Here is a 13,071-nt window from a genome sequence, read left to right as displayed (position 1 = left end):
TCATCAGACGTCCTGTCATCAGACGTCCTGTCATCAGACGTCCTGTCATCAGGCGTCCTGTCATCAGACGTCCTGTCATCAGACGTCCTGTCATCAGGCGTCCTGTCATCAGGCGTCCTGTCGTCAGACGTCCTGTCATCAGACGTCCTGTCATCAGGCGTCCTGTCATCAGGCGTCCTGTCATCAGACGTCCTGTCGTCAGACGTCCTGTCGTCAGACGTCCTGTCATCAGACGTCCTGTCGTCAGACATCCTGTCGTCAGACGTCCTGTCATCAGACATCCTGTCATCAGACGTCCTGTCATCAGACGTCCTGTCATCAGACGTCCTGTCATCAGACGTCCTGTCGTCAGACGTCCTGTCGTCAGACGTCCTGTCATCAGACGTCCTGTCGTCAGACGTCCTGTCGTCAGACGTCCTGTCATCAGACGTCCTGTCATCAGACGTCCTGTCGTCAGACGTCCTGTCATCAGACGTCCTGTCATCAGACGTCCTGTCGTCAGACGTCCTGTCGTCAGGCGTCCTGTCATCAGACGTCCTGTCGTCAGACGTCCTGTCTGTAGGACAGTCAGACAGACAGTCAGACACACAGACGGTCAGACCTGAAGCAGCTTCTGTGTTTTGTTCTCAGGACTGATAACTCCATCAAAAACCACTGGAACTCCACCCTGAAGAGGAAGGTGGAGAAGGAGGATAATCCGAAGGTCTTACACCTGCACCACTCCTGCATCACCTCCTTTAACTCCTCCAGCTCCTCCTCCACCAGACCAGCATCCAGGACCTGCAGAGCCACTATCCCCACCAAGGTGAACATCCACCCACACCCCATCTTCCACCTGTACAGTAACATGATAATAAGGTTGGTGTTTGGTCCAGCAGGCAGACAGCCTGTCTTCTGTGAAGGACGAGTCCAGCTGCACCTCCACCCATCAGAGTGACCACACCCACCTGTGCTCCATCTGTGTCCCCGAATCCTCCTCAGGTTACCACTCCTCTCTGAGCGTGAGTGAGCTGACAGTGCCCGAGGATCCGATGGAGGTGGTACACCAGCTTTTTATTTGACTATTGGCTTTAATGAACCCTCAGCATTGTCTGTCAGGCGACACAGAGTGGAAACTGCTCATATAACTGTCAAACTGATCATGACTGTCAGCTCCTTAGTGAACTTGTTTTTTACCTGAATTAATGAACCTGACTTCATCACAGAACCCAGACACCCGGAGCTGCGGCCCACAGGAAGTGACCTCAGCAGCCTGCGTGAGCAGAGAGGACAGCGACCTGTCAGTCACTGATCTGAGCCGGAGTTATGTAAGACAACTAACACCTGAGGTTCACCTGTGAGATCTGACTCTGCCTCCAAACACGACAGACACAACATCTGAGTTTATCCTTTTCATTATCATGAATCCATTAAATGTTTAGACCATAAAAACTCATCACAGTGTCTCCCCAGGTTTACATCACCAGTTTCTTCAGTTTAAAACTTAAAAATAATTATTTTATTGTTCATGACAAAGAAAAGCAGCTAATGTTGATTTCAGAGAAGCTGAAACCATTCAGCTTCAGGTGACAGCAGTGTGTCCTTGTCCTTGTGTGAAGGTTGCAGGTGAGATGGAGCAGCTGAAGGCTGAAGATGGAGCCTCCTCCAACGACTCCACTTCCTCCTGGAGCAGAACACAGGGAGCTGTGACCTTCTCCCCATCAGAGGTAGGACAAGAGTCTGTCTGTCAGTCTGTAGTTCTTCTGTCTGTCTGTAGTTCTTCATTCTGTCTGTCTGTCTGTAGTTCTTCAGTATGTCTGTCTGTCTGTAGTTCTTCATTCTGTCTGTAGTTCTTCAGTCTGTCTGTAGTTCTTCATTCTGTCTGTCTGTCTGTAGTTCTTCAGTATGTCTGTCTGTCTGTAGTTCTTCATTCTGTCTGTAGTTCTTCAGTCTGTCTGTAGTTCTTCATTCTGTCTGTCTGTCTGTAGTTCTTCAGTCTGTCTGTCTGTCTGTCTGTAGTTCTTCAGACTGTCTGTAGTTCTTCAGTCTGTCTGTCTGTAGTTCTTCAGTCTGTCTGTAGTTCGTCTTTCTGTCTGTCTGTAGTTCTTCAGTTTGTCTGTAGTTCGTCTTTCTGTCTGTCTGTAGTTCTTCAGTCTGTCTGTAGTTCGTCTTTCTGTCTGTCTGTAGTTCTTCAGTCTGTCTGTCTGTCTGTCTGTCTGTAGTTCTTCAGTCTGTCTGTAGTTCGTCTTTCTGTCTGTCTGTAGTTCTTCAGTCTGTCTGTCTGTCTGTCTGTCTGTCTGTAGTTCTTCAGTCTGTCTGTAGTTTGTCTTTCTGTCTGTCTGCAGTTCTTCAGTCTGTCTGTAGTTCGTCTTTCTGTCTGTCTGTAGTTCTTCAGTCTGTCTGTCTGTCTGTCTGTCTGTAGTTCTTCAGTCTGTCTGTAGCTCTTCAGTCTGTCTGTCTGTCTGTCTGCAGTTCTTCAGTCTGTCTGTAGTTCGTCTTTCTGTCTGTCTGTAGTTCTTCAGTCTGTCTGTCTGTCTGTCTGTAGTTCTTCAGTCTGTCTGTAGCTCTTCAGTCTGTCTGTCTGTCTGTCTGTCTGTCTGTAGTTCTTCAGTCTGTGTGCTGTTGATGATCTGAAGCTGCAGCGTCCTGTCTTCACCTCCACCCCCGTCTGTTCCTTCAAACACTCCACCAACACCAACCAGGACTCCTGTCCTGACAATGTATTAAGGTATTTTTTACAGTGTAATAAGGTTTTTTTTTTTACAGTGTATTAAGACTTTGTTTACAGTGTATTAAGACTTTTTTTTACAGTGTATTAAGACCTTTTTATAGTGTATTAAGACTTTTTTTTTAGTGTATTGACTTTTTTTTACAGTGTATTAAAAACCTTTTTATAGTGTATTAAGACTTTTTTTACAGTGTATTGAGGCCTTTATTTTTACAGTGTATTGATGTATTTTTTACAGTGTATTGATGTATTTTTTTACAGTGTATTGACACCCATGTTAAGTGCACTTCCTGTCGGGAGCGTCAGCTGTAGTTGGGTGTGAAACGTGTGCTCTGATGTGTTCAGGACGCTGTCAGAGATCACAGAGTTGTTGACGGCGGCTCCTCCAACACCAACTCCACTGAAGAGCAGCCAGGACGAGGTGATGATCAGCTGATCACAGCTCTGCTCACATGAACACAGTAGAACTCACACTTGTTTCTGCTTCAGGTGTCAGTTTCTTGGAGCAAGTTCATCAATCTGCTGTGGGACGAGCAGAGAGTTCATCCTGACAGTCAACAGTCCAGCAGCAGCTCAGAGGTCAGACACACACACACACACACACACACATTCAGTTACAGCTTGTCGTCTCTTGTTCTTAACAGTTGTACAGTGTAGTTTGGTGGGAGAGTCTCTGTTGTTTGACAGATTCACACACAGGATCATTCATCTGTCTGTCAGTTATACACTTAAGTCAGAACTGTCCTCCAGGTCCAGGGAGAGAGTCTGCTGAGCTCCATCCTGCAGGTCCAGACCCAGTCCGGCTGTGTCCAGCAGACGGAGTCCGGCTGTGTCCAGCAGACGGAGTCCGGCTGTGTCCAGCAGACGGAGTCCGGCTGTGTCCAGCAGACGGAGTCCGGCTGTGTCCAGCAGACGGAGTCCGGCTGTGTCCAGCAGACGGAGTCCGGCTGTGTCCAGAAGACGGCGTCCGGCTGTGTCCAGCAGACGGAGTCTGGCTGTGTCCAGCAGACGGAGTCCGGCTGTGTCCAGCAGACGGAGTCCGGCTGTGTGCTGGGCTGTGAGGAGTTAGGCTGCTTCCCGTTGGAGGGGCAGGTGGAGGTGTGGTGGTGTCAGCAGTCAGTCAGCCAGCACTCTCCTGATTGTCCTGCATACAGACTGAAGTCCTTTGAGGTGAGGACAGACTCTGAGACACTCTGACCTGAACCGTGACAAGTCCATGTTCACGTGTTTCCTTCCTGTTGGGTCAGACTCACAGTGAAGCCCTCTCTAACAGTACCACTCAGTATGTTTCCATGAACACCTGAGTCACAGCTTCATCAGGCCATTGAACTGGACCTCAGCCATTGTCCCAGAATACAGGCACCAGGGTAGAATCCATTCATTGACAGAAGTGTGTCCGACTCCACCCTGGCAGGTGGCCATATGCACCGTTTCAGCTAGCTGCTTCCGGACCTTCACCCGGTTGACCTATTACGTCACATACAGAACAAGTGAAGAAGCAGCGGCTGCACAGTGACAACAGTGATGTCTGTACAGTCACCTGTGTTTCCTGCTCACCTCTCAGCACTCACCTCTCACCACTCAACACTCACCTCTCAGCACTCAGCACTCACCTCTCACCATTCACCTCTCACCACTCACCTCTCACCACTCACCTCTCACCATTCACCGCTCACCACTCACCTCTCAGCACTCACCTCTCACCATTCACCTCTCACCACTCACCTCTCACCACTCATCACTCACCTCTCATCACTCATCACTCACCTCTCACCACTCACCTCTCAGCACTCACCTCGCACCATTCACCTCTCACCACTCACCTCTCACCATTCACCTCTCATCACTCACCTCTCACCACTCACCTCTCACCACTCATCACTCACCTCTCATCACTCATCACTCACCTCTCACCACTCACCTCTCAGCACTCACCTCGCACCACTCACCTCTCACCACTCACCTCTCAGCACTCATCACTCACCTCTCACCACTCACCTCTCATCACTCACCACTCACCTCTCACCACTCATCACTCACCTCTCACCACTCACCTCTCAGCACTCACCTCTCAGCACTCACCACTCACCTCTCAGCACTCACCTCTCACCACTCACCTCTCAGCACTCACCTCTCAGCACTCACCTCTCACCACTCACCTCTCAGCACTCATCACTCACCTTTCAGCACTCATCACTCACCTCTCACCACTCATCACTCACCTCTCACCACTCATCACTCACCTCTCACCACTCATCACTCACCTCTCACCACTCATCACTCACCACTCACCTCTCACCACTCATCACTCACCTCTCAGCACTCATCACTCACCTCTCACCACTCATCACTCACCTCTCACCACTCACCTCTCAGCACTCACCTCTCAGCACTCACCTCTCACCACTCACCTCTCAGCACTCACCACTCACCTCTCACCACTCACCTCTCACCACTCACCTCTCAGCACTCATCACTCACCTCTCACCACTCAGCACTCACCTCTCAGCACTCACCTTTCAGCACTCATCACTCACCACTCATCACTCACCTCTCACCACTCATCACTCACCTCTCACCACTCATCACTCACCTCTCACCACTCATCACTCACCACTCACCTCTCACCACTCATCACTCACCTCTCACCACTCATCACTCACCACTCACCTCTCACCACTCATCACTCACCTCTCACCACTCACCACTCACCTCTCAACACTCACCTCTCACCACTCATCACTCACCTCTCATCACTCACCTCTCACCTCTCAGCACTCACCACTCACCTCTCAGCACTCACCTCTCACCACTCACCTCTCAGCACTCACCACTCACCTCTCACCACTCACCTCTCAGCACTCACCACTCACCTCTCACCACTCACCTCTCAGCACTCATCACTCACCTCTCACCACTCAGCACTCACCTTTCAGCACTCATCACTCACCACTCACCACTCACCTCTCACCACTCACCACTCACCTCTCAGCACTCACCACTCACCTTTCAGCACTCATCACTCACCTCTCACCACTCACCTCTCAGCACTCACCTCTCAGCACTCATCACTCACCTCTCATCACTCACCTCTCACCACTCAGCACTCACCTTTCAGCACTCACCACTCACCTCTCACCTCTCACCTCTCTTAACTCTTAACTGGATGTGTTAGTCCTACTTAGAGAAATTCTGTTCAGTACGATTTCAGTCGGACTGAACAGAATAATCTGACTTATCATCATGTGAACATAGAGAGTGTGTGTCAGACATATAACACTGATGATGATGATGATGATGATGATGAAGATGAAGATGATGATGATGATGTGTTGTCAGGTGAACGAGGAGCTGCAGGTGGTGATGTTTGGGAGAACAGATGATCAGATGAGTGTGACGGAGCAGGCCCGGCTCTACGTGGAGCCGTGATCCTCAGCAGGTGAGTCCACCTCGTCCTCATCACCGGACACACACACACACACACACACACTGACTCATTTCATTTTGTTGTTACATACCTGGTGTCATCTTCATCACCACCATTATCTTCATCTTCATCAGTGTAATGAGAGGACCCTGATGAGCCGACCTGCAGAGAATCAACTTTATTTATTTGATCTTATTTTATTATAAACTGATGATTTTCAGTCATGTCGTATTTTCCTTCACTGCACTCATCAGTTCATATGATCCACTGATGTTTTATTGATTTATTTAGCAGTTCAACATTTTATTGATTTGATTTTATATATTATTTATATTTTAAACTGCATTTTAACAAAACAGTATTTTTATATTTTTAAACATTTTCTGAAACATATTTCTTGTATTTTTACTGAAGATGTCAGAACTATTTTAAATGCTATATTTGTAAATTCTACATGAATATACATTTTTAACACTTAAAACTGTGTTTATATATATTATATATTTTATGTTGTCTTTTTTATATTTAAACTTTTGGATAAATACTGAACGCTGTTTAATACTTTATGGATTTTAATTTGATATATTTTAAGAAGAGTGAAGCTCAAACATCAGAATATTACTGAGTGTGTATGTGTTCTGATAACAGCTGGATATTGATTGTAATTTATTGTTTTATGATTGAATGAAAACAGTCAACATTTATGTATTATTTTATTTAAATTGTTTTGCACAAAAACAAACTGATGAACATGTTTTTATGAGTCTGAGGAGAGTTTTATTTGACAGATGTGATTCATGATCAGAAGACTTCAGACTTTTATCTTCAAACATCAGTTTCACACAAATAATTGTAGAATTCAGTTTTATTGTCTTTACTTCACACATGGAAACACGGTCTCAGTAAACTGTCAACATTCTGTTCAGTAACTTACGAGTTTTATTCCTGAAGGATTGTGATGTAACAGACTGAAGTGAATCAAGACCTCAGAAACAAACGTTCTTTAAAGGAGAAAGTGTCTCAGTGCAGGGACGGACGAGGGACTTTAGCAACTTGGACAAGACCTGGGTGACTCAAATGTGAACTCTGTGACTCGGAAGACCTTGTTAACTTGGGAATGACCTCAGCAAGCACTTGAGACCCAAACCCTTGGACATGACTTGCTGATTTTGACATGACCTCAGGGACAAGGACTTGATAACTCGGACATGATCACACTGTCTAGAGGCTTGACTTTAGTGGCTCCAATACAACAAGTCACCAAGTCTCAGGTAGGATCAGTGACTTGGACATGGCCCTGGTGACTCTTTCATGAGCACAGTGACTTGGAGGTGACTTGCACGTAGCCACAGTGACTCAAACTTGCTGATGTGACATGATCTCAGGGACTCGAACATGACTTCAGAGTCTTGAATAGGATGTCAGTGACTTGGGAATTATCTCAGTAACTTTGACTTGACAGGCTTTGACAGGACATGATGACTCGGACATGACCTGAGAGACTTGACCCTTTGATGTCTTTTGTACTTTGAGCGAGACTCAGCTCAGTACTGACATTTGAGACGTCACTTGATGTGATGTCAGGGACTCGAAAACAACGAGTAGCTTCACCTCAGTGACTTGGACCTGATGGAGTCGACCTGTCAGTCAGACCTGAGGTTTTTCTTTTTGTTTCTGGGTCAGTAGAGAATTAATTAAAAATACAAGAAAATCAATAAGAAACTAAATGTCCTCGTGTCTGGGAGGCATGACTCGTCGCAGGTCAGCAGCTCGCAGTCTAGTCCGGCTGAAAGGCGCTGTTGACGGAGCCATTCTCCTGAGGCGGGTGGGGGAGGTGGGGGCAGCTCTTCCTCCTGGACTTGGCCAGGACTCGGTGCAGGAGGCTTGGGGAGCTGTGAGGAGGAGCCGCCGAGGGGCCCCGAGTCGTAGATAGCACGTCGAGTCCCAGCGGCCGGCGGACACTGTCTTTCCTCAGCAGCTTGGGAGTGCTGCGACCGCTGCAGGGACAAGAAATCAGTTTTTATGACATCGTCTGTAACTCAGAGTCACCTGATATTGTGTGCAGTCACCTCGTGCAGCCACAGGGGGCGCCTGCTGTCGTCACGACGACCGGTACAGACACCCTCCTCACCAGCGTGGGTGTGGCTATAGATGAAGCTCCGCCCTGCAGTACAAAGACTGTGTTACATGACAGCGTCAGAACAGGACTGGATCCTGATCCTGACCCTGATCCTGACCCTGATCCTGACCCTGACCCTGATCCTGACCCTGATCCTGACCCTGATCCTGACCCTGACCCTGACCCTGACCCTGATCCTGACCCTGACCCATGTCTCAGATCCTTCACTGACTTCACTTGTGTTATATGACTCAACATCAATACACCCTTTCCGCCTATTTTCGTTCTGTGCTCCAATCACAGTCGAGCAAGCTTGATACCTGGATGAGTCTCAGTCAGCCGGGCCGGAGGATAACATTCAGCCTTGCTCCAATCTGACCCGGTGGCCACTTGCAGTATTGCAGCTGTGGCCCAGGAATCATTTCCTCTCAGAGCTCCATTATAACGCAGACGAGGTCCGTTATGACTCTATTCTGACTTTTTGATCCCTGCAGGTTTTACGTTTGTAAAACTTCCTTCAAGCTGAAACAAGTCAAAATCTGTGACATCATCACAATGTGAAGTCTGGTGGGCGGGGCCAGCAGGGGAAACGCTGTGCATATTCAGTGAGCCGTATGACCAGGAAGTAAACAGACGCCAGAAGACTTTTTTGGCGAATGCGTGAGGCGAGTGATTCTCACTGGTTTGAACGGACGCCATCTGGTATCTAGTTCTTCTATAAATCTATGAGTCAACTCAAGTACAAACAGTGATCGGCAGGATTATCATACAGTAATTATTATTATTATTATTATTATTATTGTTATTATGATTATTATTATTATTATTTTATTACAATACAGTAATAATACTGTTTGGTTATTAATGGTTCAGACAAAATGCAAACAAAGCTCAGAGTTTATTTCCTTCAGCATGAAGTTTGTTTTGTTCACAGCTGATTTTTTTGTTTCAAAAACGTTTAAAGAAAAATGAAACAATGAAATCCCTCCAGACCCGACAGGACACCCAGTAAACCCAGTGGATCAGGTGAGTCGTTACCTGGAGCGGCTCCACGCAGGCTGCGGGGAAGTAACCCTCGTTTCCATTCTTGAGCCGTCCAAACCACCAGGTCTGGTCCTCTTTAAACAGGACCTGGATCATGTCTCCCTCATTCAGGTCCAGCTCTTTGGGCCAGCGGGACCGGTACTGCGCCACCGCCACCACCACCTGCCAATCAGTCCAGGACTGAAAACTTTACACTTAACAGCAGAGTCTTAAAATCCCCTGAATGAACCTTTAATGAACCCTCATCTTTTCTTTCAATCATTATAAATAAACAGATTTCTGTTTTGTGTCATTAAACTTATATAAATAATTAAAGCTGCCTCAGCCGGACCTCATCTGACCCGCGTCACAGGAACCTGCTGCTAATTGGTGAACAGAGTCTGCGTGCTGAGGTCACGTCCTCTAACTCTGTCTGGAGCGAGTCGACATTCGCTGATGGAAGATTTTAATAACACAATATGTTCAAGTTAACTAGTCTGTGTTCAATAAATACATAAAGGATCAGTTATTTCTCTATCAGCAGGTGCAGTGTCGTGTCACTGTGTTTATTTATGATTTGATGTCTCATGCTGAAAAATCAATGAAAACCAACTGGATTCATTAAAAATGTATCAACACAAAGCTCAATGTTGTTTAGCTCATGAAAAGTTAGCTTGTAAAATGTTTTAAATCCAAAAAATGAAACAAATTAGATTCAGTTGATGGACTATTTATAAAATCCTTGCTGTGTGTGTGTGTCACCTTTAATCTGCTTTAAATAGCTGCTGCTCAGCTCAGCAGCCTGTTAATACTCAGAGGTCAGAGGTCACACTGATGTAACACTGATTAACACACACAGTGTTCTCACATGTTTCAGTCTGTTCAGCTTGAACCAATCACTGTCAGTCCACCTGCGGTCGTTAGCATGGATGATTAATGAGCAGGTCCTCAGAGGTCAGAACAGTGAAGACCACCAACAAACAAAACACTGAACAGACACACATGTTGTGTTAACTGCAGCAGACAAAGTCACCGCTGAGTGAACCGCTAACGCCAAGACGCTGTCGTCAAATGAGGCCAGCTCAGCTTCGATTTGTAGCGTGTCACGGCGAGGAGCCGCACAGAACCACCACAGAGACACAGAACCACCACAGAGACACAGAACCACCACAGAGACACAGAACCACCACAGAGACACAAAACATCACAGAGACACAGAACATCACAGACACACAGAACATCCAGAGAGACACAGAACCACCAGACACAGAACCACCAGAGACACAGAACCACCACAGAGACACAGAACCATCACAGAGACACAGAACATCCAGAGAGACACAGAACCACCAGACACAGAACCACCAGAGACACAAAACATCACAGAGACACAGAACCACCACAGAGACACAGAACCACCACAGAGACACAGAACATCCAGAGAGACAAAAAAAAAAATCCACAGAGACACAGAACCATCACAGAGACACAGAACCACCAGAGACACAAAACATCCACAGAGACATAGAACAACCAAAGAGACACAGAACCACCACAGAGACACAGAACATCCACAGAGACATAGAACCACCACAGAGACACAGAACATCCAGAGAGACAAAAAAAAAAATCCACAGAGACACAGAACCATCACAGAGACACAGAACCACCAGACACAGAACCACCAGAGACACAAAACATCCACAGAGACATAGAACAACCAAAGAGACACAGAACCACCACAGAGACACAGAACCACCACAGAGACACAGAACCACCAAAGAGACACAACACATCCACAGAGACACAGAACCACCACAGAGACACAGAACCACCACAGAGACACAGAACATCCACAGAGACATAGAACCACCACAGAGACACAGAACCACCACAGAGACACAGAACCACCAAAGAGACACAGAACAACCACAGAGACACAGAACATCACAGAGACAGAACCACCACAGAGACACAGAACCACCACAGAGACACAACACATCCACAGAGATACAGAACATCCACAGAGACACAGAACCACCACAGAGACACAACACATCCACAGAGATACAGAACATCCACAGAGACACAGAACATCCACAGAGTCACAGAACCACCACAGAGACACAGAACATCCACAGAGACACAGAACCACCACAGCGACACAACACATCCACAGAGACACAGAACCACCACAGAGACACAGAACCACCACAGAGACACAGAACCACCACAGAGACACAGAACATCCACAGAGACACAGAACCACCACAGAGACACAGAACCACCACATGGAGGATCTATGGCCACAAACACAGATCCAGATGTTAATGGTTAATTTAGGGGATTTCCGGGTTCTGGTCTCTTTGTGTTTGGGTCGTTCACAGGAAGTTCCTGATGAACTCGGAGGAGTTTTAAAGTTCAACAGAAACTTTTGACCAATAAAAATGTTCTCGTCTCTTCAGACTCTGACTTTACCTTCTCTGCCTCCACATGTCTCGTCCTCGTCCTCGACCTGCACACTGACACACACACAGACACAGCAGGGTTGATGGTTCAAATCCCTGAAAACACTGATCAGTTCATCAATACGTACATGATCACAGGTTATTGATTAATGGTGTGTGTGTGTGTGTGTGTGTGTGTGTGTGTGTTGACCCACCTTGCGGGGAGAAGACGGTGGTATAAACCTCAAACTGTTGGTCGCTCTGTCTGTAGATCTGCTGCATGCTGCTCTGCTCTCTCACACACACACTGAGCTTAAATACCTGCCGTCACTAATCCTGATGTGTGTGTGTCTCTGTAACACACACACACCTGATAAATGTATTGTTTGGACCCTCTGACTGGTGTGTGACTACCTGAGCGTCAGGTACAGGTGAGCTCAGGTGTGTCACAGCGAGTACTCCTCTCGCCGATGAAACTCATCACAGGTGAGTCTGACAAGTCATGAATCACACAGGTGAGCTCAGGTGTGTGCAGCTGCGTGCTCCATGGTGCGTTCAGGGTCACTCTGTGATTAGCTCATTTCTGCTCTCAGGTTAAACCAGTTAAAACAGTCAGATCAGGTTTACGTAACAACTGTTCCAGGATCAGATTAAACTGGATTTAAACTACCAGAGAGAGTTCTTAGAAACACACACACACACACACACACACAAAAGCACACTTAAATATTGTTCTTTTACTCAACAACTGATTAATAACTTTAGTTACTTAATAATCCAAAACATTAAATAACAACTGAGTATTATTACAGATATACATCAGATTGATTGATCCCAGAGGGAAACTATGTACTATATATATATCATACTATATATGTACTATATATATCATACTATATATATGTACTATATATATCATACTATATATATCCACTATATATATAGTAGATATATACACTCTCTCTATAAAGTGTGTATATAGTACATATACATATATATACATGTATATGTACTATATATAGTACATATACATATATATACATGTATATGTACTATATATAGTATATATACATATATATACATGTATATGTACTATATATAGTATATATACATATGTATATGTATATATATAGTACATATACATATGTATATGTACTATATATAGTATATATACATATGTATATGTACTATATATATATACAAACTCTCTCTATAGAGTGTGTGTAGTCATTAAGTCCACATTCACCAGCTGCAACATTAAAGTGATGAACACATGAATGAATCAATAATTATAATCCAGTTATATTTATTATTCTGCACCAAAAGTACTTTTACTGTCATTGTGTAC

The 13,071-nt window shown here is 45.8% G+C and overlaps 1 protein-coding gene across 2 annotated transcripts; it reads right to left on the bottom strand.

Moving 5' to 3' along the window:
- Positions 1-6,828: 6,828 nt before the first annotated feature.
- Positions 6,829-12,208, bottom strand: LOC141017232 (uncharacterized). 2 transcript variants are annotated; one of them, XM_073491883.1, is made up of 5 exons: positions 11,939-12,208; positions 11,755-11,798; positions 9,292-9,477; positions 8,204-8,298; positions 6,829-8,131 (listed from the first exon to the last, which is right to left on the bottom strand). In XM_073491883.1, the coding sequence occupies exons 1-5, from the start codon at positions 12,003-12,005 to the stop codon at positions 7,912-7,914; spliced, it is 612 nt and encodes a 203-aa protein (XP_073347984.1). In that variant the 5' UTR covers positions 12,006-12,208; the 3' UTR covers positions 6,829-7,911. The 2 variants fall into 2 exon arrangements, with proteins under 2 accessions (XP_073347984.1, XP_073347985.1); XM_073491884.1 differs by having other exon boundaries at positions 9,292-9,459.
- Between the last annotated feature and the right edge of the window lie 863 nt (positions 12,209-13,071).

The sequence above is a fragment of the Pagrus major genome, chromosome 21 (genome assembly GCF_040436345.1).
Source record: "Pagrus major chromosome 21, Pma_NU_1.0".
Taxonomy (NCBI): domain Eukaryota; kingdom Metazoa; phylum Chordata; class Actinopteri; order Spariformes; family Sparidae; genus Pagrus; species Pagrus major.
Note: the sequence above shows the minus strand (reverse complement) of the source record. Positions and strands in the feature narration are given on the sequence as shown.